Source organism: Musa acuminata, chromosome BXJ2-9 (assembly GCF_036884655.1).
Source record: "Musa acuminata AAA Group cultivar baxijiao chromosome BXJ2-9, Cavendish_Baxijiao_AAA, whole genome shotgun sequence".
In the NCBI taxonomy this organism is placed as follows: Eukaryota; Viridiplantae; Streptophyta; class Magnoliopsida; order Zingiberales; family Musaceae; genus Musa; species Musa acuminata.
In genome coordinates this window covers 44,038,739-44,063,838 of record NC_088346.1, presented here as the reverse complement: position 1 = coordinate 44,063,838, position 25,100 = coordinate 44,038,739, and the positions used below count along the sequence as shown (strand labels likewise).

Genomic DNA, 25,100 nt, shown 5'->3' with positions numbered 1-25,100 from the left:
AAAGCCCAACCCGATCGGAGTCGATACCAAATGAAAACCCGGGTTACTTTTTTCTATAACTCTGATTCACTTAGAAGTGTTCATCCAATTATGATGTTTTAGGCTGCCGTGAAGGTCGAATTAGTATGATATATGCTCTATCATGATGATGATTGGAGACATATATGCACATCAAAAGCATCATGGTACCTTCGGGACAAGATGAACTGATGAACAGATGCGCACCATAATATCTTTTGATTTCCGAGGAAGATGACAATAAAAAGGAATAGCAATTGCATTTTGAATCAACAATTCCAAAGAAATAGATTAATGTTGTTGTTGGAACTGAATCTCTAATGTTTTATTAGCTTATAGATTGAGCATGAGTTTCATTAAATTTTCAATTTTCTTTACAGACGTCATATAGAAAATATATCTAAAAAGCTTTCAATCTCATAAAATATGTTGATATGATTTTGTTTCATTACATTTGTATGCATACATGGACTCGAACTTTAGACCTTTTAATTATATAATAATTTTAAATTTGATCCAAATAAAATTTCTATATATATATATATATATATATATATATATATATATATATGTCAAGAATAGTTATGATGCTACTTAAGACACGACTAATCTTCAGTTGAGGACGTGGCGGAGATCCACAATTGAACCGCCCACTTCGTAACTAATGTCGTAACACCAAGACATTCGAGATGACAAATTGACCATATTTTATTGCGCTTTTTATTCACCTCTCTCTCTCTCTCTTGGTTCTTTGATTCCCCCGATCTTGGAAACCCTGAAATCGCACCATTTCCCCGATCTTGGAAACCCTAAAGTCATGGATTCTCTCTTTGTTGCGAGTCTGAGTCTCTTGATCTTGGCGTCATCCATGTACCTGCAAGCTAGGGCACGTTTCCCGCCCCTTCTCTTCGATTTCCGAGCTTTGTTGTGGTTTCGGTTGTCTCTTGTGGAAGAATTGTGATCTTGTGATGGCATCGCGAAATTTACTTGGAATTTGTCCGTGCAGGGAGAGAGCAAGGGATCGGTCGTCTTCTTGGATGGTTCTACCCACAGATACATCAGGAATCACGCGCAGGATAGCGCAGGGAAGGTAATCTTAGTTTTCTCTGCCTTTTCTTATGTGCATCACTGTAAATTCGGGTCTTTGAGCTCGTGGTATGGGTTTCTCATCTTATTGTTTGGGGTCTTGACGCATTCGATATGTCTTACTATGCATAGCTTTCTGGGTCTAACAAGTTCGAGTCGGTGGTCAGCCGGTTGAACAAACTATTAGAAGAGCAGTCTTTAGTAAAGGAATTGGATGCTGGTTATTTTAATTCAGATGGCATCAATCGAGGAATTGTTACTTAATTCTTTTCAATATATAATGTTCTAGGAAGCACTGATGATTCTTCACTACCTCTTAATGTTATGACCTCATACACTAGAATTTTTAACCTGGATCCACGACATGATTGGTACCTAAAAATAAGGATTTATGTATTACTCAAGAAGCCATTGGAGGAAGTGGTCTGAAGATATTAGTGTTTCAGAACAAGGTTCTTCATGTTCATGACTTAGTTATTAGGTGTAGATGGACTGTCAGGAACTCACCACATACATACTTCAAGTTTGCAAATGTGAATAAAATTTAACAATTGCTTACCCCTATCATGAGAAGATTATGTAGGTGTTGTTTAATGAGGAGTGCTGAAGGGAATCCATCTTCCTTTCTCTGTATTTATAGGGAATATTATAAAAGATGTCAATCATGTCTCTTAAGAGTTAACTATCCTTATCTTCTCTAATCACATTTTCATACTTGAGTAAAACACACCAATAAGTTCTTTATATCTGGTGTCTGAACTGTTGTGATGTCCTGTACATTTGCTCGTACGATCCTCAGTGTGTCCAATTTAAGCTAACTTGCATGTTTGAAGTCTTGAAAGCAATAGGATGGAAAAGGGTCAGAAGAAGTTCTAAGCCAAACCAAACTAAAGAATCCAATGGAGGTTTTTAGTATAATTGTTCTACATAATCTCTGGTTTCTTTTAGTTATAAGATAGTTCTTCCTATATTAGTCTTGTCTGTGTTTTGAAAAAAGAACTCTGTTATGTGTTTGCAAATATTGGTTGCATTCATAAGAAACATATCAATAAGTTGAAACATGTAAATTTTATATTTTACCATCTGTTTATCGTATATGAATATTCCTGGATTTTTGTTTTGATGAAGTTTGTGATCATTAGTGTATGTGATGGAACTTCATCTTGTCAATATATGATTTTTTGTTACCTCACATTTTTAAGTTCATGTGAAGTTTGTATTTTGTTCATTGTTTTTCTCCGAACACCTTATATGACATGATCATGGAGCTTCATGCATTCTCACAGGTGAACTCAATGTCTTCGAATGAAATTGCTGCAACAATATCAGTTCTACTTGGTTTTGCACCATCTTTATCACTTTCCGTTGATTCTTCATTCAAGGTACTATTTGTGGTTAACCTTTAGATCTGCTTAGCTTTATTACATATGGGGCTGTTCTATTGATAGGTTTTGTTGGAAATGGACATTCCTATTTTGTCTAATACCCAGGGCAACTCTTACATTACTTTGTGAAATGCTGCACTTATGAAAGCTAAACCTTGGTGCTTGTTTTGCTGGCAGTTAAACGAGGTTCTATTTCCCAATCCTTTTGACAGACCTAATGCTATTTTCTTGCTGGAAGTTAGTGGAGTTGAGGGTTAGTGTATTTGTTTCTTTTGAGCTCTGAACTATATATATAACTCGTAGAGGTGTTTATACTCTTCACTTTCTTGCAGAACCAGTTCTCTCATCTGAGTACTTAAGTAGCCAAACTGCTAATGTTTTCAGAAGTAGGATTTCTGGATCGAGCAATACCAAACTAGAACTTCCAGGTGTTTGATTTTTTTCTGGTGTAGTTTTCCTCCAAAGATATGCATATCTATGATGGCCCTTTTTTGCTTTTCTTTGTAATGCATGAAGCATCACAATTTTTTTTCCAGGTGAAGATGAAGTTTCTGTTGTTTCTTTGGACAATTCTTTGGATCTTGAATGCAATGCCGCTTGCCTTGATAAGGAACTAAGTGATCTTGTAAGAATTTTATTTTCTAGTTAATTAGTTGTTGGATATTACAAGTTGTTGGAAATATGTTAGTTTCCTGGAAAGAGCATAATGTAAAATGGTATCAATACATTGCAGGCAAAATGGATGGGGGGATCATATGTTGGCACCATAGAGTCACTAGATGGGAAGTTGACTGTTCCTTTAGCGAGTGGTAGCACTTTGAGTTTGCATCTTGCAAAGGTTCAACTTTCTTAGCACCTTGTATATGTTGTTCTTTGATTCATGACATACTTGTAGTCTAGTGTTAATTCATCCTTAAAACTCCTTTTAGTTATGTATTTCCTTTTTCTTCTCCAAAATCCTTAAGCCATTGTTCCTCCTAAGTAGGATTGTCTGTAAATTAATTGAGTTTCTTATAGAGTTCATGGTTCAGTTGTTGGATTCATCTGTACTGTTTTCTGAATAACATATATTTCAGATCTGTATGCTAGCACTCACGTTGCACCGATTTCTCCATGTATATATGGATATATTTCTAGTGGTTTTTATGTGATATTTTGACAGCAAGAGGTTGGATTACATTTTGCACGCCTATCATGACCAAGGGAAAGATTGTGTTCAAGTGGCATTCTAATGACTGTGTTTGTAGTTACAGAAGTATCAGTTAATTCTTATCATGTTGTTGGTTTTAGAGTTCAGATGCTATTTGAATTTTTATCTGAATGAAACATTTTATGCAACCGAAAGCAAGAACAATTAAATAGTGAATTAACGCATATTTATTTTGGAATAGTTACTATCTTCGTCGGGATGGTTATAAGCATATTGTCATTTGAAGTCTTCTTTTTAGGCTAGTTCAATAGAGACAGTTTAACAAAAAGTAGAAACACTAATAGAATATATTGTTTTCAAAAGTTTTTTCTTTTTAAAGTTACCTACCATTGTTATTGGCCAAATTGAGTGCCTCAAAGATGGTCCGGGCGACGTTTTAAACATGCACGACTTGGGTGCACACCTGAGCCCAAGCGCTGGGCGAATCAAAGTCTAGGTTCAGTCAATTTGAATTAGTTGGTTTAGTCGAACCAACTAAAGTCTCCCACTTACCACCCCCACCCCTACTCCCCCCACCTCTACCTAGATCTCATTTTGCGAGCGAAAGAGAAACCCTGCATCATCACCATTCGTTCCTCTGCTATTTGCTTCATTCCTTTGTCGTACATTGTTGGCTACTCTCTTCCTTGGCCATATGTAGTCATCCACGACCTTCCTCTGCTCTACGCACCATATGCTGTTAAACGCAATCTACCCCTCTCCTTCCCTCTGAGTGTCCCCTCCCTCTTTCTCCTCCTCCATCGTCGCCCCCTCCCTCTCCTCCTCCGTTAACTAATTATGTTCCCTGATATCTCCCCTCCCAACAAATAGCCGCTGAGCCTCCCCGTTCCTAGACAACTCCCTTCTCTTTCCTCCTCCTCCTATCCCATGCCTCCTCCCTCTTCTCCTTAATTATATATATTTTAATATTTTCAAGTGTCTTGCTTTGCTTGGGTGAGTGCCTATCACCTCAGGCAGTTTGACAGCTTGGTGCCTTTTAGCGTCTAGTACCTTTAACCACACTAGTATATGTAAATCTTATTAATTTGAAAATTCAGAAATGATCATAGCACTTGATTATTTGTATTTATTAATCACCTCACTTGAGTAGTTCTTTCTTGTCAACTCCTTATGAATTTTTCTACCCCTATAACTGAATATCTTTGTTCATAGTCTGAGAATGATTTAATGTGGTAAGAAATTTAACCAGTGGTAGTTTATTTACTTAATGTCATTGACATTCATATTGGCACATTTTCTTTGACATAAACAATTTGTAGAATGTTGACAGCTACTTGCACATGCTTTGCAGAAAGCAGACCTTCAATTTGCATCTATTCTTGTTTCTTTGGTTAGAAATGTTAAAATGGCAGTGGAGATTCACAAAGATTTATCAGAAAGCAGCTTTATGCCTTCAGAAATTATGACAGGCCGTTTCACAGGCATTGAGGTGATCTTTTATTGTCGCTAATAGGATGTGATCATATGTTTGGCTTCATCCTGAATAACACTTTGTTTATGTCTACTTTCATTGTTCCTGTTATTATTGCTATTTGATGCATTATTCACAAATGAAACTCATTATTGCAAATATACAATGCAAATACAACCCTCGTTGTTATCGAATCATTTTTCTGGCTGATGATATTCTTTGTAGTCGGCCTCAGGTTACAAGATTCCAAATTCTTGGACACAAATAAATGCCTTGGTTTCTCTGAACTATGGTCATAGAGTTATAATTTGAGCTTAAAAGTTGTCTTACAAATATAGGCTTTTGATGAATTTTTTCCAGTCAAAACATTCTGATGACATTAGCAAGTCTACCAATTTCTACTGTTTCTCTCCCTTTTTACGTAGAAGACTTGTCGAATACTGGGCTGAACTTACTACAATTTACAGTTTACTATTGTTAGCTTTGGCTCTTCTTTGTTCAACAAAAGAAATTCTCAAATTTTTACAATGAGGTTACAAGATTTCAATTCTTGGAACAAATAAATGCCTTGGTGCCTCTGAAACTATGGTTATAGTGTTAGAGTCGGATAGCTTGAACATTTCCTTATGAATACTAGCATTTGATGCATTTTTCCAGACAAAATATTCTAATGACCTTAGCAAAGTCAGGTAAGTTAACTAGTTTGGTTTCACTTTTGTTGTCAGCTTGCTAAACCTTGCCTTTGAAGGATATTGTTTAAGAATTTTATAATAGAATTGTATCTTGATGATTGTTTACTGAAGCATCTTATAAAAGTTTGCTAAAAATTGTTTTGGCTGTTCTTTATTGGCTTATCTGAAACATATGGGTTCCATTATGTTTCAAGAGATGGTCAAACCACAGCTTAAACAAAATATGTTGTTGCTACTAAGTTATAGCTTGTTGTTACTTATTTTATTGCTGCTAAGAATGTTCGACTATCATGGTTGTCATGCATGTTTCTTCATCCAGTGGCATTTCTAATCTCTTGTATTTTCCAGTTAATAAATAATTGCTTGATGGCAGGATTGGCCAGAAACTATAGGAATTCTGTTGAAGTTTGTGACTTCTATAATTGATTTTTATGTTTATTTACATGTGTATTTTGTGACTTGATGAATCTATTACAGGCTCTTAGAGCCGAATATGGTTCGGGGGACACTGCTCGACAGGGGGTGGAGCTGCTTCAGACAACACTTCTAAAGTTGTCTGATATGTTACAAGTGTCTTACAAAGGTTAGTGATGGTTATAGGTTTAGGCTTGTGTTTATTTTCTAGTCAATGTTGTCAACTTAGAAATAGTATTTAACTTATGGTTTGCATCTTTCTGGAAGGTGGCTGTTCATGAATGAAACTAAAAGATGCTTTACGAACCTGGTTATGTTTCTTTGAGAGTGAGACTGCAGATATATTGTCCACTTCTCATTTAATGGGACTACATAAAATGAATAAGCAGTGACTTCTAATTCTTCTTTAGTTACTTAAATCTTATTATTTTGCCAGATATGGTTTAATCTTTGATATAAAAAGCTTAAGTTGTTGATTATATCCTTGTTATGTTTCTGTGTAACTGTTGATCTTCACAAGACTCATAAAGAGTAAGCATGCAAAATTCTCAAGGTATGGTAAAATTTTCCTTTTCTCATATGATAACTTTTGTCTGATTTTTGACGATTAGTGAAGGTTCTCACTTCAGATCATTGGTTTTGCATAACCGTTTAAAATGATTTTGGAAGTTTGTTGCTAGGTAATATTGTAATTGGCCAAGCAACAAGCTCCAACAAATTTATGACCGCTGTTGTCATGGTGGCCTGGTAGTCCATTAGCGGCAAATTTCATGTCTGCCTTAATGCTTAAACTGAACATATGCTGCAATTAATATGAAATAACGCTTACATATATGCTGTATTTCAATGAAAGATGATAGACTACCATCATATTTGCCTAAGTCAGACATAGGTTTTATGGCCTAGTTAAATGTTTCAGGTAGCCCACCTTTAGAAACATTGTCAGTGACTAAACTAATTTTTTTGGGTTGAATTATTTCACTTAATTCTTAGGCAACTTTTGTGAGAGTTCTTTATATTATTTTCTTTTGTCTTTTAGGGAAGCTTGTTGGAGTTGTCGTATTAAACAATGAGTCTTCACTAGAGTCGGGAATGTTGTTGGATGTAACTTCTACAGCAAGATTTTCCAGATTGTTGGAAGAAGAAAGCTCTAGTACGACTGAATCAGAGGTGCTGCTCATCAGACGGAGTTTGGCTTGGATAACGGGAGTTATCCTTCTTCTATCAACTCTCATAGGGGTGAGAAAAAAAAGTTATATTTTGTTTAATTATATTTGAACAAGTTAAAGAAAAAAGAACTTAAAAGCATTTGTAGTTCTCACTTCATTGTGTGGTTGCTGCATAGTCTTGACAAGAACAAATTTATTTGCTGAAGAACTAGAGTTACTTTTTTACTTGTAATTATATCTTTTAAGCAGGAAATAGGAGTGCAACAAATAGTCATAGACTCTCAGTTGATAATATATTCATTTTCTTTTTCCTCACTTTTTTTTTTGTCTGGGTGTACTTCATGTTACATGCGATGATGATGTGCGAAGATAGATCATCATTTATGGCAATATTTTAAAATAAAAATTTGAACCCCTCTCACCATTTGACATCCAATGCTGAGGATTCCTATTGATTGCAAAAGGTCCTACTGTTTTAGATTCAATTTTGTGTGCTGATACTCTGGCATTGGTTTCTCAGGTCTACTTATTACTCAACATGCCGCTGACAAGGGACACCCTTCTTTATTCCAATGTCAAGCTAGATTGACTTAAAGGTATAAACACAAGTCTTTCCTGAAGTACCCACTAGAGGCTTTTCAACTACATCATCAGACAAGTTTTCCTGGTCATGCTCTTAGCAACAGCCAAATGGATAATTATTTCCTGGTTCTATATGCTTACTCTTATCTGACTGATAAATGTACTATTCACTTGATGGATCTGATGCAGAGCCAGTGCTTGGAGTTGTATTAATAATAATAATAATAATAATAATAATGCTGGTTTTGAACAGCATTATCAGATGAAAATTTTTCACAGCCATGCTTGTAGCAGCGGCCAAATTGATAACCATTTCTTGGTTGTATATGCCACTTATATGAAAATGCTGCAACTTTATTGTTGTAATATACAAAGTTTACTTTTACGAATTACTGGCTATAACTTTTATCAGTTTGTTGAAGTTTATATAAGTTGTCATCATTTGTGAAATTTTTGGAGTATTCCTGTGTTCTCTTCCTGTTGAGTTACATGATACTCTGCCACAATTATGTTGTATGTAAGGTTATCCTTTCTAGTTACTTTCAAGACTGAAAAAACACATGAACTGGTCCAATTAATAACAGGATATGATGATGTTGGAAGCTTTAAAGTAGGATTTCAGTCACAATGCTCATGTCTTCTCCACTGTTTTTTTTTACTGAATGAACGATGATCTTGTCCAGATTTGCACAGAGGGTGATGACATCGATAACTATGAGTGTGAATCCACAAGAATTCTTCTGCAACTTCCTTTTGTAAATTATTTGTTGTTTGAAGACAGGGAAGTCCTTCCATGATGGTGGAGAAAAGAATAGCACTAATTATTTCTTGGCATCTGATACCAGCCTTTCATTTCTTTCAGTGTCGGTATTAAATTGTACCGAGCCAATGGTACTACTCAGACAACATTCAAAAGCCATCAATGAATCACTTTTGCAGTAACAGCTGGTAACACCAACTAACTCGCAGCAGTGATTATTTTCATCGGAAGCTAGCTATGAACAAGAAAAGTATGGCACATTCTTCTTCCCCACTCAATCTCTTTAAGATTGATATGACTTAATAAATAATAGAATGGTAACAGCAGTAGATTACTATGAGCTCGCACTTTGTTTTGTTTTCTCCTCGAGACTGATGTCACTCATATATTACCTATTTGCTTGCAAGCAGAACAAGCCTTGGCTTTTGTGTGTGCCTCGCATGCAGGCTGTGGTGACACGATTGTAGGTGTGTATTAATGGATGCTACATGCAAAATGGAATATGGAAAAAGATAAGCAATTGTATACATGAGAATGGATAGTGCCACAGTAATGGTGAGGAAAGTTATGGTGTCTGAAGGAGAGGAGGATGATTGCACAGTATGGTCCCTAGTCTACTTCCCAGGAGTATGATAGACACAACACAACATTTTGGGTAGTAAGACAAGTTCCTCCCCTCTGAAACAAACTGGCTATGGAGAGAAGAGAGAGGAAGGGTAGGCAAGGTTGCTTTGCCCACCAGCCAAACTATTTAAAGGTCATGACCTAACTTGGTTCCTAGGTTTCCTATCAGAATTTTCCTGTCTCTCCCTGTGATACTTGGCTAGGGTTTGCACTTCACATTTACTAACCATAATGCGCCTTTTGAAAAAGATACATGAGTGAGAAGGTATGTGGACATGTTAATAATTGAAGACAGTTTCACAAATGAAAAGAGGATATTATTTAAAAGAAAAAAAGAAATAGAAAACAATGGAAGGAAACTCTTTGTGACACCACTGATTGCATTTTGTATGTGGAATCAATCATCTAACTGGTGTCTCTGTGGTCCATGTCCCAACCAGTCATTTAATGCATGATCTCCAAGGATCAAGAAGCTGTAATTAGGCAACATTGATTGTAATACTTTTGACAGCATGTGGAGGCTGCCATGGTAACTAGAAAAAGTAGGTCACCCATACACACAGTTTCACACACCTAGGAGGGTCCCCGGCTCACCCTTCAATACAACAACATGCTCTAAGGACACACACACACACACAATAAAAGCCACAAAAGTGATAATTCTCTATGCTACTAAACTGATTTGTTCTTTCTAATCTTCTCTTACAAGCATAATTATAAAACCTGGATCCATATTGTTGTAGCTAATTAGTTGACACCAAATCCTCTTGTACTTCACAAGCAGGCTGGACTCGATATTGTAGCTAATTTTTTGTTTTGACCAAAAAAAAAAAGAGATCGTGTTAAGTAAAAAAAGATCAATTAGTAGGCTGAAACCAGATTTTTTTGGTCTGCCACTGTTATCACATGAGAGGTTCTGTGGATTCCCTTGTGAGCTGTGTAAGAGGTATACAAGGCAATTATGAGTCCTTATCACTTCTCTGCATTTTTTGGGACTGTCCTTTTGATGTCTCAACGAGATTAATTGAGACTATATCGTGTAATGCTTCCAAGTAGAAATCCATGTCAAATTAGTATTTAGTTCTCTCTCTCTCTCTCTCTCTCTCTCTCTCTCTCTCTCTAAATTGATTCTGACTTCATGTCTTGTAATTTTCTTGTATGATGTACTCATTGGCATATCAGGTACTCTTATATCATCAAGCTATGCCAAAGAATCCCTTTGGAACGTGATGTCTTGATCTCATCCCACATATGATATTAAATAGAGCGGCTGGAGGAAGTGATTAAAGTACAAAAGAAAAATGACATATAAATTTACAAGCACAGAAGAAAGACATTTAAAAGGATGTATCTGATTATTTCTATCTAATCTGTGTGAGGATATGAACACAGCCACTCACTCATTTGCAAGATTGAAAAGCACCAAATACTCTTTCCCTTTTTGACTGAATCTAAGTTCACAAAAAGTGTAGAAACTTTAAGAGAGAATTTTGTGGTCATACTAGGAAAATAATCTCATCTACCAAAATTTCTCTCTCTAAACAGAAGCTGCTAGTAAATGAAGTTTTTACTATCAAATGAAGGTGTTGTTTCATGCATTTAGAGATGTTTTTAGCATAAAAAGGATTGGTTCAGGAAGCCTCACTAATATTTTATATAAGGAATGACCTATTAAATCATATTCTAATCTATGCTCCAATGTGTTGGGCATAAATTGTATTAGATTGCTGAGATGAATCTCTCTCTCTCTCTCTCTCTCTCTCTCTCTCTCTCTCTTAACAATCTAATTAGAATATTCTAAAGAGTGCACAGTCTCCTTCTTTCTCCTGTGTTTGAAATGCTAAAGCATTGGTTCTACCAACCAATGTCCAGCAGAGTTGCATAAGAGACTTCCTAATGTTTGCATGTGGTGATTCATAAGGATTGATTCCCTTTGGCTCACATGTGTTCATAATAAATAGGCACTCTCTAACCCTACCCAGTGCCTACTGCACACAACAATAAAATGTACTACATGACTTCTGCCAAGACATGAAGTCGACACACCTACAAGTACAAATACCTGCATGACATGGAGACTACCCCAATAAATAACCACACCTGCAAGCCTAAGACAAGCTCATGAACAGATGGCTGTGTTGATCCAACCTAATGCAGCAGGAGGAGATGAAGAAGAAGAAGAAGAAGAAGCTGTAGCTGGTTTTTGGGGGTGTGCGCTGCAAGTGGGATTGGGAGGTGGTGGAGTGACTTTTCCTGATCTTAAAGTCAACTAGCAAAACCTTAATTATTGTCATCCTAATCTTTGTTAGGATCCATAAACCAACGTCAGGCTTCTTCAAGCTGCTGACATCATCATCCCATTAAACTAGAAGAGAACTTTGTGCTGTTCCTTGTTGGCTGCTGCCACACCCCATGTTGTGTGCTTGAACATGACTGAGACTTCTTCTCTATTTCTTTCCCGTATCATACGGTCTGATTCTTCTCGGTTCATCTTATGGCAGTTTACATGTTCCATTAAACATGACATTGCAGTTTAAATGCCTTTCATAATGCTTACTTGTTTTCTCCTCAGCAAGGCTTCTTTTCTTGGATTTGAGACAACATCTCTTCCGAAGGTTGAGTTGTAGGCACAGTTAGCAACGAATGCATGAGGGCTAATGGGCATGCATCGTTGTCTTTTGACAGCCTGAAAGCTAAAGATTAACCAGTGTTCTTCAGATTCTTAATGCCATACTTCCAGCTCGAGATGTGTTGGATTTGCTACATTCAAGTCTTTTAAGATCTCTGGCATCCAACAATATGATATATTTTTGGGCAAGTCATTGAGGAAAATAATTGTGATTCAACCAACATAAAGAACATTTCAAGACCGAGATGTCGATCCGTTTGAGATCAAGAAATGGCAATGGCATCAGGAAGAGTTTCACTGTGGATAAACTTGCAGATTCTGATGACAATGAAATATAATGTTCTTGGAATCTCTGTCAATTGTCTGGATCACATCACAGGTTCGGGAAACAAGATGTTGTTCCTACCATGTCAGATCTATTGATCCGTGTTGTCTTTCTCCCCTCCACTGACTCTGCCACAGCACCAAACCCATGTTGAAGCCACAGCTAAACAAGAAGACAGTGCAGTGTGGGTTTGTGTGCGTGCACCACATGTTGTGATGGTTATCCATGCAAGTACCAATGTAGCAATGATACTTTTATCTTAATTAGTTGACATTAGGGAGCTGCAATTGCAGTCATGGAGTAAACAAATGCACAAGGTTTCTGCAGGGTTAGTAGTGTCATATTATTCCTAGGGTCTCCTGTTGTTGTCTTTCTTCTTCCTCTCTCTCTCTCTCTCTCAGCTACCTCCATCCTTTGTCTTCCCATTATCCTTTTCCGATTAGGTTGAAGGTAAGCATCCCTACCTTGTTCAGGGAACCTTGTGGGGCATGCAGGATCAGGTTGGCAAAGCAAAGAATCAAACAGCAGTAACCCTACCTTCTCTCTCTCTCTCTCTCTCTCTCTCTGACATATTCATCCTTCCATAAGGGAGTACAGACATGGTGATCTCCGATCCTTCTTCTTCTTCGTCTTCTTCTTCCTTCATCCTCTCCTGATTGATCTCTTTCCGGAATCATCTTTCTCATGTAAGAAAGAAGCAGGACAGCAGTGTCATTCTTGGATCCTTTGAAGAAAAAAGGTGGCATGAATATGGAGGTATTTAGGCCGATCCCCTTCGCTGCTTCTACCTCGCTTTCATCCTACTCCTCCCTTCGGCTTGGTCATGCTGATGCTGCCGACTGCTCCGCTCCTCCCGTGGAGCGCGAGCACATGTTCCACAAGGTAGTCACACCGAGCGATGTCGGTAAGCTGAACCGCCTTGTGATCCCCAAGCACTACGCAGAGAAGTACTTCCCCCTCGACCCCTCGTCGGCGGACAAGGGCATCCACCTCTGCTTCGAGGACCCCAACGGCAAGCACTGGGAGTTCCGCTACTCGTACTGGAACAGCAGCCAGAGCTACGTGATGACCAAGGGATGGAGCCGGTTCGTGAAGGACAAGCAGCTCGATTCCGGAGACACCGTCTCCTTCAGCCGTGCCACCGCCGGAGAGTCTGGACACGGCCGCTTCTTCATCGACTGGCACCGGCCCGAACCAACCTGGCGACGCCCGGCCCTTCCCGTCCTGCAATTCTCACCCTGGGGTAAGCTTTTCTCACCCACCATGCCCGCCGTGCACGGTGCTGCGGACCTCGGGAGGCCACAGCTGTTTCATCGAGCGATGCCCCAGCCGCCGCAGCAAACCAGGGTGCAAGTCGGTGGTGGAATGGCCGGCACGCCGCTAGTTCTGGAATCAGTGCCGGTGCGTCGTCGCATGGCCGAGCCAAGGCGAGTCCGGCTGTTCGGAGTCGACCTCGAATGGTCCGAGATGGATGGCCATGGAGAGACCTCCATGGGCACTGCAGGTCCTGCCTAAACTCTCCCTCCACTGGAAGCAGGATCAAACAAGCCACCACTCAACGAGGAAGAAGGAAAGGGAGAGAAGCAGCCATCATGCCGTTGCTTCATAGAAAGAGATTGCAGGATCCTATCATTCTTTTTGTTTTCCTTGCCATCTTTAGCCTAAGAAATAATTCTAATCTCTTGCTGTGAGTATGAGTTTGGATGAGAGGAGAGAAAGGATTGGGTCGCATGTCAACAAAGACATGATTGCTGTATCTCTTCTATCTTAGATATGAGCTATAGGACTCCAATCACATATATGTCAAGACATCTAACTACATGAGGTTGTAATCCAATCTTTTGGTTCAGTAGTTGAACTATGTTCTTACTTGCTCTTTCTTGAGGAACCCTTTTCCCTTGTCATTTTTGCTAGGGTTCTCCCAGCTTTCTCCTGCATGTTCCAAACACTCAGCAAGCTTGGCAGCATGTTAGGGTCACTTGAGGTTGGATCTCCCATTTCTTTCATCTATCATGTTGGCATTTTCTTGTATGTTTATGCTTTAATGGTTGATTAAGCTGGTTTAGCAATGCTTCAAATTGGTGGATATGGTTGCATGGAACACACAGAAGGTGTGCAGTGTCTCTATAGAACTTGAAGCTTAATATTACAAGATCATGTGCTATTCACAAGGTTTCATCATCTCTTTATCAGTCCTTTCAAATTCACTGCTCTCATTGGGGTACAGACAACATGGATATACATCAGAAGATCCTTGTGGGATCAATTCACAAAGGAACAGAAGGATTCAGCTCTGTTGAAATTGTAGTTAGGGGGTTTTCTGCCACATTTACTGGGCAATGAAAACATTAATGCCAAGTTACATGAAAAGGGAAAGCATGTACATATGTTTGCTTCAAGGTTTGTGATCATTATATATAGGATGTTCCTCAACACTACCTCTAGGGTTCATTTATTCATCCTTAGGACTACCCCACATTCTTAGACACTGCTCTTGAGCTACATGAAATCAAGCATTTGGCTTCTGTAAATCACTTGATTAATCTCTGTGTATGCCATAGAGATATAGAGAGAGAAAGAAAGAGGACAGTCTAATTGTTGAGAAGATACTTGAACTTCTCATTCCATCATGATGATTGCATACCTTAATTTTTCTTGATGTCATAAATTATTTAGCTGAAAATATTAGGAGTTACAGGTTTCCTAATGTTTTGTATCTTCATGATACATGTATGCATCTCAGGAGCAAACATGGATACACTCACATCAGACACAAATGTTTATACTCTTTGATCATATGGATTGCATGAATCAAACATGTCATATTTTGGGACACAAAATTGCTTGGAAAAATGCAGCAAGCTCCTCTCCAGCACACATCAAATCCTCTTTTTTCTTTCATGCAAATACTTTGGTAGAATAATTTTCTTCAAGGCTTCTTCACTTGTTAACTGCATTACAAAATTTTCTAGTTTTCTATCAGCTTTTGGATTAAATTCTATCATTAGAAATCTTAAAGCAACATTAACTTTTAAAACAAAAACCTTAATCCTTTAGTAAACCTTGTTAGGATTGATAAGTATTTTTAGATTTTTAGATTTAATTATTCTAATAAAACAAAGATTCCTAGTAGAAAACATGGAAGAAATTTTAAAATTAAAATTTGACTATTCTATAAATACGTCGGTACAGAGAGTGTGACAAAAGCTATAACTTTTTTTTAATCTTATATAAGAAGATATACAAGGAGAATTTTGTTTGAGTTAAGTTTATATAATTGATTTAACGGGATGAAGAATTTAATTTTTCTTTATGAAAATAAGTAGTGGCAGTGTCAAAGCCATATTAATCTTGTATCGATTTATTGATATATTTTTTTATTATCGATATCTGATTTTTTTTTGAAAATTTATTTCTCCCGAACAAAACTAATGATTATTGATTTGACTTGATGATAAAATAATTAAATAACATTTATTGACTTCAAAATTTTTATTTTTTTTCTATAAGGTATTGAATGATAAATACCAATGAGCATTCTATCAAAAAGAAAGAAAGAAGAAGCCAATTTTACAAAGACAATTCCATATGTTTATTCTCAATAAGAAACCTCATCAACCTTACATATCCTGAAAAAGTAGTTGATTTGTGTGTTAAGCTTCTAACCTACCACAATAACTCAATCTTTAGCCTTCAACTGAAATCATCAACTCATGAACAACATGATCTTCAAGTTAAGCTTGAAAATGATCAGTAAATGGTTCTCAAATGGAGTGATGCAATTTGTGATAAGACTGATAGTGTTCAAAGGATACCTTTCTATTCTATTGTGTCATTGTTAAACAGTAAAGTATATTTATTTTAGGCACAAGTGTTGCCAGAGGTTACTCAGATACTTGGAAGATGGAGGCAATTGACTGAGAAGTCTAAAGACCCTTAGGTTTTATTATAAGTAGGAAAGGGAACAAGATTCACAAACACTACTTTACATTCTTATTGATCTATTTTAATATCATTTGTCATAGTTTAATTTGATGAAATAATTGACGAATACACCGATAAACTTACACCATAAATTTGTACCCCATTTCATCGGAATTAGTATAGTAAAGAATCTCCCATGTATCTTAGATCTTACTATTAAGAATGGTAGTGTTACTTGAGTTAGCCCGCCAAAGTTTCTAAGTCGGAGGTTTTCAATATCACAGCTTTATTATAAATATGAATATTTATAATAAAAGATATCTAATTCACAGTAAATCGTTTTCTTTTTCTGTTATGCTAAGCGGTGGGCAGAATCGTCATTTGAACCGGCCGAAATCGGCTAGCTTCCAAGACCGGCTCGGGTCGAGCCCGAGCGGAGCGCATCCGGTGGCAGTGCGCCGGTCCCGGCGGACCGAGTTCGCCGGGTATCGCAGCTCACCGGAGACTCCCGCCGATTCAGACACCTGGCTGTGCCGCCCGCTGGCGCCCGACCTCATCAGCGGGCTCAGGCGGACCGTAAACCCCGACACGCCGCCGACGCCTCGCAGTTGTTGTTGTTGTTGTTGCTGTTGGTGGTGGCGGTGGCGGTGACGGCTGCTCGCGGAGATCCGCCGCAGCGGCGTCGGAATCGGACGCCTCCACCCGTTCGAGGACTCGCTCGTGTACCCGCTCGCGTCCGCCTCCTCCTCGTCCTCCATGGCCGGCGACATCCCCCGCTGCACCAACCGACACGACCTCGTATCCTGTTCCGGTGCCGCCTCTCCCTCTGCCGCCGAGAAGGGCTCCGGTTGCCGCTTCTTCTTGCGGCGGCGGAGGCGAACGAGCGCCGAGAACCATGATCTCGGTCCGGAGCCCTTACGAGGCACCCAGTCGTCCTCTCCCTTCTCCGATGTGTGATGCCTGAAGAGCGCTTTGAGGACGGAGAACCGCCCGGACCTCCGGTTCCGACCGCCGTCGAATTCGCCATCCAAGGTGTGGCCGAGCCCGGGGGTGCTGAAGAAGCTGGGGTCGTGGTGGTGCGAGGCGTCGGAACCGACGGATCGGCGGTGTGGCAGGTAAGGCGACACGGACCGGGGGAAGGCGATGGTGGGCGCGTCGAAACCCCATGGTTGGCGGTGGGGGGATAGCTCGTTCTCGGCGGCTACGAGGGCGAGGAGGCGCTCCCTGAGGCAGGAGGCGCAGACGCCGGCGCCCAATTCGTAGGGATGCTCCTTGCACTTCATCGCCGCTGCCACCAGCTGCGGCCTCCGGCCATCGACCGCCAGATTCAAGCCCCAAGGTTCGTTTCTTCGTCGATTCTCCAAACACCAGATCGAGAGATCGAGAGATCGAGAGAGACAGATACCTTCGTCGCGTCCTCCAGTCTCGAGCTATTAAGTAGGCTTCTCGATCCGCCTGATTAATTAGATTCACGCAGCAGGAGTTGTTCACCCATGAAACAAATGAAAGGTGACGTGGTCCTCCCTCTGACGCGCAATACGACATGGCTTGGAGAGGTGACGTCACCCCGTGCAGCTCTCAGGGGTGACCCGTGCGGAGTCGGAAAGAGATCTGCCAACGAGACCGAAGTATAATTTTCTTCCCGTACTTCTCGTGCCACAACGCGTCTTGTCGCTGGGTCCACCGCTGTCTCCACTTACAGAGCAGGTAATTTACGACGCGAAGCGTCCTGAGTACCAAAAGCACTTCCGTCGAGAAGAGTGAGACGTGGGTATACGCCGACGGGTCAATTTTGTGATGCGCATTAAATGTTGGGATTTAAACTACAAAATAGAATTAATAATAGATTTAATAGGTAATTTGGTCCCCTGAAAGAATAGGTGGAAGTCAAATAATCGGAGAAGAGATTAATTATTGAGTCAACAACTGTTAATTTTAAAATATTTAAAAAATAATAAAATAAAGAAGAAGGGGGAAAATGTCTAATAAATAAAATAAAGGATAAAATCAATATTTTTGGGGTTTAAATTATTGACATAGATCTTTGTACTGTGGCCATACACATTATGTGCAAGATATCATCACCTTGGTGGATTTGGGACTTTTTGTTCTTTAAGTAATGGTAAAACCTATATACACAATAATTTATTTTTGTCCAATTTTATCATATTAATATAAGCTTAAGGATAATAAACTAGGAAAAAAATACTAACTTAATTGCTTGAAGATATCTTAAAAAGAAAGGATGAAATCATCACCATGTATAGTGGATTGTATTAAAATGATCAAATCTAAGAATGTTCCACCCCAACACAAAGTCAACGTGTAGGCCCATCAATGGACTTGTATTAATATGATCAAATCTAAGAATGTTCTACCGCACCCTAGTCAACATGAAGCCCCATCAATGCTTAGGTGTTGAATTCATTGCGATGGAAACATGGCAAATTAGTCAACCATTTGAAGCCATGTCAATTACAGGCCACTACTTCTGAATTGCCTTCCACACTTGTCAATGGTCACAACTTGTGACTCTTACCGTGTCAGAAGTGCATGATGTCAAGTCAACCTCATCTAGAAGAGACGAAAAAAATACATGTCATTAATATGCAATGGCTTGGACTGCATTTTTTTTCTTTTTTTTGCCTTCTTCTAGTGAGAGATTGCAATTATTCTAAGAAGTTTCTCAAACAAAACATCACTCTCCATCATCAACCTTCCTACATTAAATATGGTCAAGTTTGACAAGAAAGATTCCGTGCCAATGAGGGAATTCTGCCAACCATGAAGCCCAGAGAGGAGGGAAAATGATGTAGAATAATACTTAGGTCACAGGTTGAAGGTTGACATCAATTTCCTAAGCCTTTTCACATTCAGATATATTTTTGAACAATATTAAGATCTTTCACACATATCCCTCCTGCAAATTTTAATTCAAATAATTCAGGTTTATCATAACTATAATCAACATTGGCTAATTTCAGTCAAAAATATAAAATCATAATTTATTTTTTTGAAAGATACTAACATCATCCTTAAATGATAGTTAGCTGATGAAGTGATTACAATGGCACTTGTCCAAATGCAAATATAAGAATCACTTCAATTCTTTAATGATACATCAGCAATTTAGGACTGATCCTTCAACATTTTTCTCTTTTTTTCTTTTACCAACAAAATCATCTGTCTCAACTAAATGTATATGTGTTCATTTCATAAGAAGGTCCCCTGAAAAGGATCAAGTTTGCATACAAGAAATTAACTCCTAATGCCTAAACTAATACAACTTTTGTTTACCTAATGCAGTTTGTAGTGGTAGCTCAATAGAAAATCTCATCTGGACAACAAGGTCAATTACCTGGTTCTCAATATCTACTCTGATGTCTTTTATCATGATCTACTCACTTGTTCATATGCAATTGCTTCCTGTTGATAGAGCTTCTATTACATTGTTCAAATGAATTCATAGTAGTGTCCTCTCAGATTTTTCACCTTCACTAGAATCTTGCTACTTGTGCATTTCTAAACCATGCAGAGATATTTCAGCAAGTGCCATATCTCCTGTCTGTATCACAGGAAAAAATAACCTTTTGTAACATGTGAAATTAAAGTTAAAAAATAATTTATTCCAATAATCAAAAGGTATAATACTATTCCCAACATCTTTCAAACAACAAAAACAAAATCTAGTAACAAACTGTGTGGCAGCACAGTTGCATAAATTCACAAGCAGCAATTGCCTCTTCTCAATGAAAGGAAAGCGTACCTCTGTACATGAGGGGAATAAACAGGTGTTTTGTAATTCCCTGATGAGTTATTAATCAAGTATTAGAAGTAACTATACTCGTCACGATCACTCATCTGAAGGAACGACAAGATCGCCACACCAAAGACCACGAATGAAGACAGCTCCATTGCCAGAGCACCCCATCCAATGAGATTTGCATGCTTCAATATGGAGGGTATCGCGATGCTTCCTACAACTGATGCTCCCGTCAAGAATTTCGTGAAATTCACCCAGCTGGTAAGCATGGAAGGCAAGAAACTTGTTATTTCAGATCTAGGAAAGCAAAAAAGTCGCTCTTGTTAGAACAACAAGTACTAACCCATCTCCATCACCGGACATGAGTGAGCTGGAACCCCCAAAGAACAGCAATGGCATAGGAAGGATCACATACATCAAGGCTGCAGAAAAATTTCACAAACTTACCAAGATATTACATTCATTGTCAATATATTCACAAATCAATTACTCCATTACCTGTTAACATAGGCCACCAGTTATTGTATAAAGCACATGCCTGAAATCACAATGAACAAGAGAGAATATAGAGATGCAGTTGTAAGCAATGTAATAGACTAGCATCTAGAGTATACTCACCAAAATTTGTAATACTATTCCACCAGAGACCAGAATTGCCAAAAGAGCAAGCTGCCCAGTGTGCAGGCAAGCAGTCAATCTGTTGGATAAACCTGCCATTGTCTTCTTTACCGATCAATGGTGAGCTCAGTGGCGTAAGAAATCAACAATTCAAAACCTGTGGAGATAGATCACAATATAGTTCTCCTTAAGCATCACAGCATAAGGAATTAACTCAAGATCTCTTGCTGGTTTACATCTTACGTAACATAGTAACATATGATAACACGACAAGACATCCCATATTTCCAGTAGATTTAAGCCTATACTACCAAACCAAAAGCTAAAAATGAGAAAGAGAGAATTGCAGAGAACAGCTACTAGACATACTGATATGAGAGGAAAGGAAGTAGCTAGAAAACACCACCTACTGGACGGCATGCTCCTACATATCAGTGATGCAGGGTATGGATCGGTTGTGTACAGGCATGTTACCAAGTGGCCCATTGCAAAAGGCTCCCGCAGGATCCAGAGAGGGTGAACAAATGTAGTATTATTGAAGAGGCATGTTGGCAGAACAAACAAGGAAAAAGGAAATAGAGAAGAAAGTATAAGAAAAAAAGTAATGTGCACGTCTCTTGAACAAAGTCATCGATGGAAGCCTCCAATCAATTTATAGTTCAAGTATAGTTTGCAATATCAATAATGGCATCAAGATTAGTTACATGTGATATAAACAGAATTCATAGGATCAACCAAATCAAAGTTGCTCAGATCAGGATTGACCAAGAAAATAATATAAAAAAGGGATTAAAGGATCACTACAAAACCAAAGAGGGTGACCTACTGCTTGAGGCTCCTGTCATACTTTATTTGTTAAAGATTCATATTAGAAACAAATTTGAGAAAACATATTTTTAATACAATAAAATATTCGTTTACCATCATATTTTGTAGGTTAAATAGCTTTATATTGATAGATATAATTAAAATATAAACAATAAAATCATATAAAAGGCGCTAATGAAAAATAACAGGTAGTAAACGGAACTATGATATACTTATTAGAAAATATATACTAATCAAATCATACAAAAATATTACTGTGTAAATAACTATTGTATAAACATATTATACAAAAAAAAAATAAAACTAACGGATATATTTAAATACTGTGATGGTCCCACAATGGCCCAAATATTTCTGGATGAAACTGTTGAGTGATGTAAAAATAAATTAAAAAATCTTTATTTGAAGAGGATGCCCATTGGTTTCAGGAAATGCCTTGACATCTCCATTGGGATAGCATCACTATTCCATTAAACACCTACTAGGATTTCATAATATTTCCTTGAAATCCTAGGATTCAACCAAACACTCTTATCCCCCTGGATTTGGGTGGCTCCAGAATTCCCATCAGCCGCTTGAAATTCAAGGATTTTGTTCCCAGGGTACCTTGAAATTCTATTAAACACAAAACAAGGATTTCTATTAGAACTTAGATTTGCATTTGGAAATTTTTGAGTAATGCTAGGTGCTTATATCAAACAGGATTTAGAAGATTCATAGCCAAACCTAATCCTTACCGTCCCCTCTGTGTTTTGTACCACAGATTATGGACGAACTCCTTATGATGATCACTGCCTCCCTAGAAGCTTCAAAGTCTCAAAGCATTAGAAGGTTGAAATTAACAACTCTTTTAAAGCCTTTTAACTTCCAAATCCAAACTCTTCTGAATAGAATCTTCTCCCCAGGAAATTAAAACCGTCCTATTCGGATCAAGACCAGACATCACAGGTTCATGTCAAAAGGTGCAAGAAACGAAGAAAACTGAGTAGCTTATGGGTTCAACTAATGAAAGAGTTAATTAGATTGCAGACTAATATGCGTAGGGCAGTATGCTTAGTCTGATAGATAACAGGAACCCCTTCTTTTCATTCTGGCAATGGCATTTTCACAACCATATAACACAACAATTGATGCATGAAGAACTTGTTGCCCCAAAAAGAAACTATCACCATCTAAGGCTTCATGATGTATCAAATTGTAAATAATACCAAAAAGCTTCTCCCATCATTTCAAGCTCTACTTTGTCCGACACTTCTTTCAGAATTCCAATAGACATCTTTCCCAACAATGTCTAATCCCAGCACCATGGACACAGGCCAACCATGAAAAGAATACTGATTCAAGCATAATACATTGGATACCACACAAAAGCATGTATTGAATTCAGACAGACAGTAACTGTTCTCAGCTTTTACAGGATATAGTATGATAAGAGCATTTTACCTTAGATTAAAACTACTTAATCTAGCCACATACACCAGCTGACCAGAAACCACACAAACTTTCTAAGAGATCCTAGACATTGAAATAAAGGCATCTTAAATAGAAATTACAACATAAGGTAATAAAAAATGCAAGCAAGAATTACTAACCCAATTTAAAATTTTTACACTCTCAGATTTAATTGGGAGGTCACTATTTTAGTGCTTCATACTCACCACCATACTTCAGTAACATAAGAAAGGTACCACCTTCTAGTTGTAAATGGTACGGTACATGCAAACTCCTGATCAATTTGCTGCCCAAACACCAAGCTGAGTTGATTGCTAATGTTGAACAATTCTTATAGTCTGAACTGTGTCAAAGTCTTTAATCGCAAGCAATCCACAAGGAGAATTCCTATATTCTTAATTTAATGCCACAACAGTAGCTTATCCTGCAACTAAACAAAGAAACCTCACACGATAGATTCATAATGTTTTCTCCTCAACCAAATTTGGGGATCTTTCTTAAGTTTTCTCTACTATTAAAGCAGCCACACTTTTCATTCTCCCTATCCTGCTTCAAGAAATGTATCATCTTAATCAGCTCTTTAAAGACATCTGCCTTATGTCTAGAACCCTGTTCTGTATCGTCTGGTCATCAAATCGTTCATCTCAATTAAACAGAATTGCTAACAACAAAACATTCGAAAAACCCTCTCGCAGGCTACAGCTAGTCCAACCAGACACAACACCTCATTATGTCAGTATCCTATTTCATCAAATCACATAAGAATTCCTCCTACTTTCTCTACCTCATAACAAATTCAAATAAATATTGCATGATGAAACAGACTGAATCACCAGTTTATTCGCATGATGAAACCAAAAGAAGATTGCATCCTTTTCCATAGCCTAACCGGTATACCCTGATCAAACCAACTCATATCACGATAGGCAAAAGGGAACATGGGGCGTACTACAACGGGAGGAAAGAAAGGGTTCCGCCGGAAAGATTCGGGCTCGTAGATCTAGGGTTTCGTCGGCAGTGCCGTCAAAACCACCGACGGGCTCCGTTTGTCCTCCACCTGACGAAGCAACCAGAAAGAGAGAGACGTATACGCGTACCGACTTACCCTAACAGAAGTGAGACTATATATAGGATATGAATGAAGGCTAAGTGTTGACAAATGGTTTCTTTGTTATTGCATTCAAAACTTTATTTTGAATGTTCGAGCATAAATCAAATATATTATCTTTATATTGTTATTAATTTTGTGTGTTTTAGGGTCTTATTATAGATGGATTCTCATTATTGATTAATAAAAAAATTAATTAATTATGATAATTTTATATCTTTTATTCTCGCCGATATGATCTCCCAGGAACAAATCAACCTATTAATCAAACAAATAATAGTAAAAGAAAAAAAAGATGAATTTAACTTTTATTATAAATCGGCATCGTATAGCTTTTAGATCCGATGATAATATACTTATAAATCAGATAAAAATTTTATGAACAACATTGAAATATATGTATTGTATATTTGGTCTATTGATTTTAGTTTTTTATATTAAATTTTTTATATAACTATAGTATATTATGATTTTTATGCTTAGTTCATTAATAATTAATTAAATACATAGGACAAGTAATAAAATATCACAATTAATAATATATAGATTAAGGAAAAATAAAAAAATTTATAAATTATTTTTATAATATTTTATTAATAACATTAGAGATAGGAGATAATAACAGTAATTGGTCTGTTCACAAATTCAGACTAAATGGTTTAAAGAATGTTTTTGATGGTGTTTCTATTAAGATATGAAAGAATTAAGTGTATATATCTCTGTCTCTGTTTATAATCTTCAACTAATCTGTGGGTTGAGAGACACCTTTCATTGGATCCTTGTGAAGGCTGATTGATAGATGTTACTTAAAACTATGAACACAGATATCCTATGGCTTGTCATCTCTCTCTTCTCTCTCTGTCTCTCCTGGTTGTAGGTTTGCCTGTAGAAGATAAGGCTGGATGAAGTCCTGCAAAAGGGAATGCGTTGGTTCCAAAGTTGATGTAGACATCACTGCCATGGATGTGCTGTTTATATGCATGCCTCCACCACCTCAGCCACACTTCTCCTCTGCCAGTCTCAGTCACACCATCAGCCAATGAATGACATGATGGAAGAAACTTTCTTCTTCCTCTCCTCTTTCCGCCGTCCTTTTTGATAT

At 38.0% G+C, this 25,100-nt stretch overlaps 4 protein-coding genes across 10 annotated transcripts; 2 read left to right on the top strand and 2 right to left on the bottom strand.

Moving 5' to 3' along the window:
• The first annotated feature begins 744 nt into the window (after nucleotides 1-744).
• Nucleotides 745-8,356, top strand: LOC135623539 (uncharacterized). Of its 2 annotated transcripts, none has more exons than XM_065126640.1 (11): nucleotides 745-904; nucleotides 1,025-1,108; nucleotides 2,391-2,486; nucleotides 2,667-2,742; nucleotides 2,822-2,917; nucleotides 3,026-3,114; nucleotides 3,223-3,327; nucleotides 4,991-5,128; nucleotides 6,280-6,385; nucleotides 7,256-7,455; nucleotides 7,906-8,356. In XM_065126640.1, the coding sequence occupies exons 1-11, from the start codon at nucleotides 836-838 to the stop codon at nucleotides 7,972-7,974; spliced, it is 1,128 nt and encodes a 375-aa protein (XP_064982712.1). In that variant the 5' UTR covers nucleotides 745-835; the 3' UTR covers nucleotides 7,975-8,356. The 2 variants fall into 2 exon arrangements, with proteins under 2 accessions (XP_064982712.1, XP_064982714.1); XM_065126642.1 differs by having other exon boundaries at nucleotides 748-908; nucleotides 1,029-1,108.
• Nucleotides 8,357-12,678: 4,322 nt separating this feature from the next.
• Nucleotides 12,679-14,254, top strand: LOC103998761 (B3 domain-containing protein Os02g0683500-like). The gene has a single exon (XM_009420338.3). It carries the CDS (start codon nucleotides 13,050-13,052, stop codon nucleotides 13,818-13,820), a length of 771 nt encoding a protein of 256 aa, XP_009418613.2. The 5' UTR covers nucleotides 12,679-13,049; the 3' UTR covers nucleotides 13,821-14,254.
• Nucleotides 14,255-16,606: 2,352 nt separating this feature from the next.
• Nucleotides 16,607-17,512, bottom strand: LOC135622066 (uncharacterized). The gene has a single exon (XM_065123702.1). It carries the CDS (start codon nucleotides 17,510-17,512, stop codon nucleotides 16,607-16,609), a length of 906 nt encoding a protein of 301 aa, XP_064979774.1.
• Nucleotides 17,513-19,452: 1,940 nt separating this feature from the next.
• LOC135584955 (vacuolar protein sorting-associated protein 55 homolog) lies at nucleotides 19,453-23,994 on the bottom strand. 6 transcript variants are annotated; one of them, XR_010491431.1, is made up of 6 exons: nucleotides 23,840-23,994; nucleotides 20,611-20,767; nucleotides 20,491-20,530; nucleotides 20,336-20,414; nucleotides 19,996-20,250; nucleotides 19,453-19,794 (listed from the first exon to the last, which is right to left on the bottom strand). XR_010491431.1 is itself a non-coding variant. In XM_065126636.1 (5 exons), the coding sequence occupies exons 2-5, from the start codon at nucleotides 20,707-20,709 to the stop codon at nucleotides 20,058-20,060; spliced, it is 411 nt and encodes a 136-aa protein (XP_064982708.1). In that variant the 5' UTR covers nucleotides 20,710-20,767; nucleotides 23,840-23,994; the 3' UTR covers nucleotides 19,835-20,057. The 6 variants fall into 6 exon arrangements, 5 of the variants coding, with proteins under 5 accessions (XP_064982708.1, XP_018686698.2, XP_064982709.1 ...); XM_065126636.1 differs by lacking the exon at nucleotides 19,453-19,794 and having other exon boundaries at nucleotides 19,835-20,250; XM_018831153.2 differs by lacking the exon at nucleotides 19,453-19,794 and having other exon boundaries at nucleotides 19,835-20,250; nucleotides 23,031-23,982.
• Nucleotides 23,995-25,100: the final 1,106 nt, after the last annotated feature.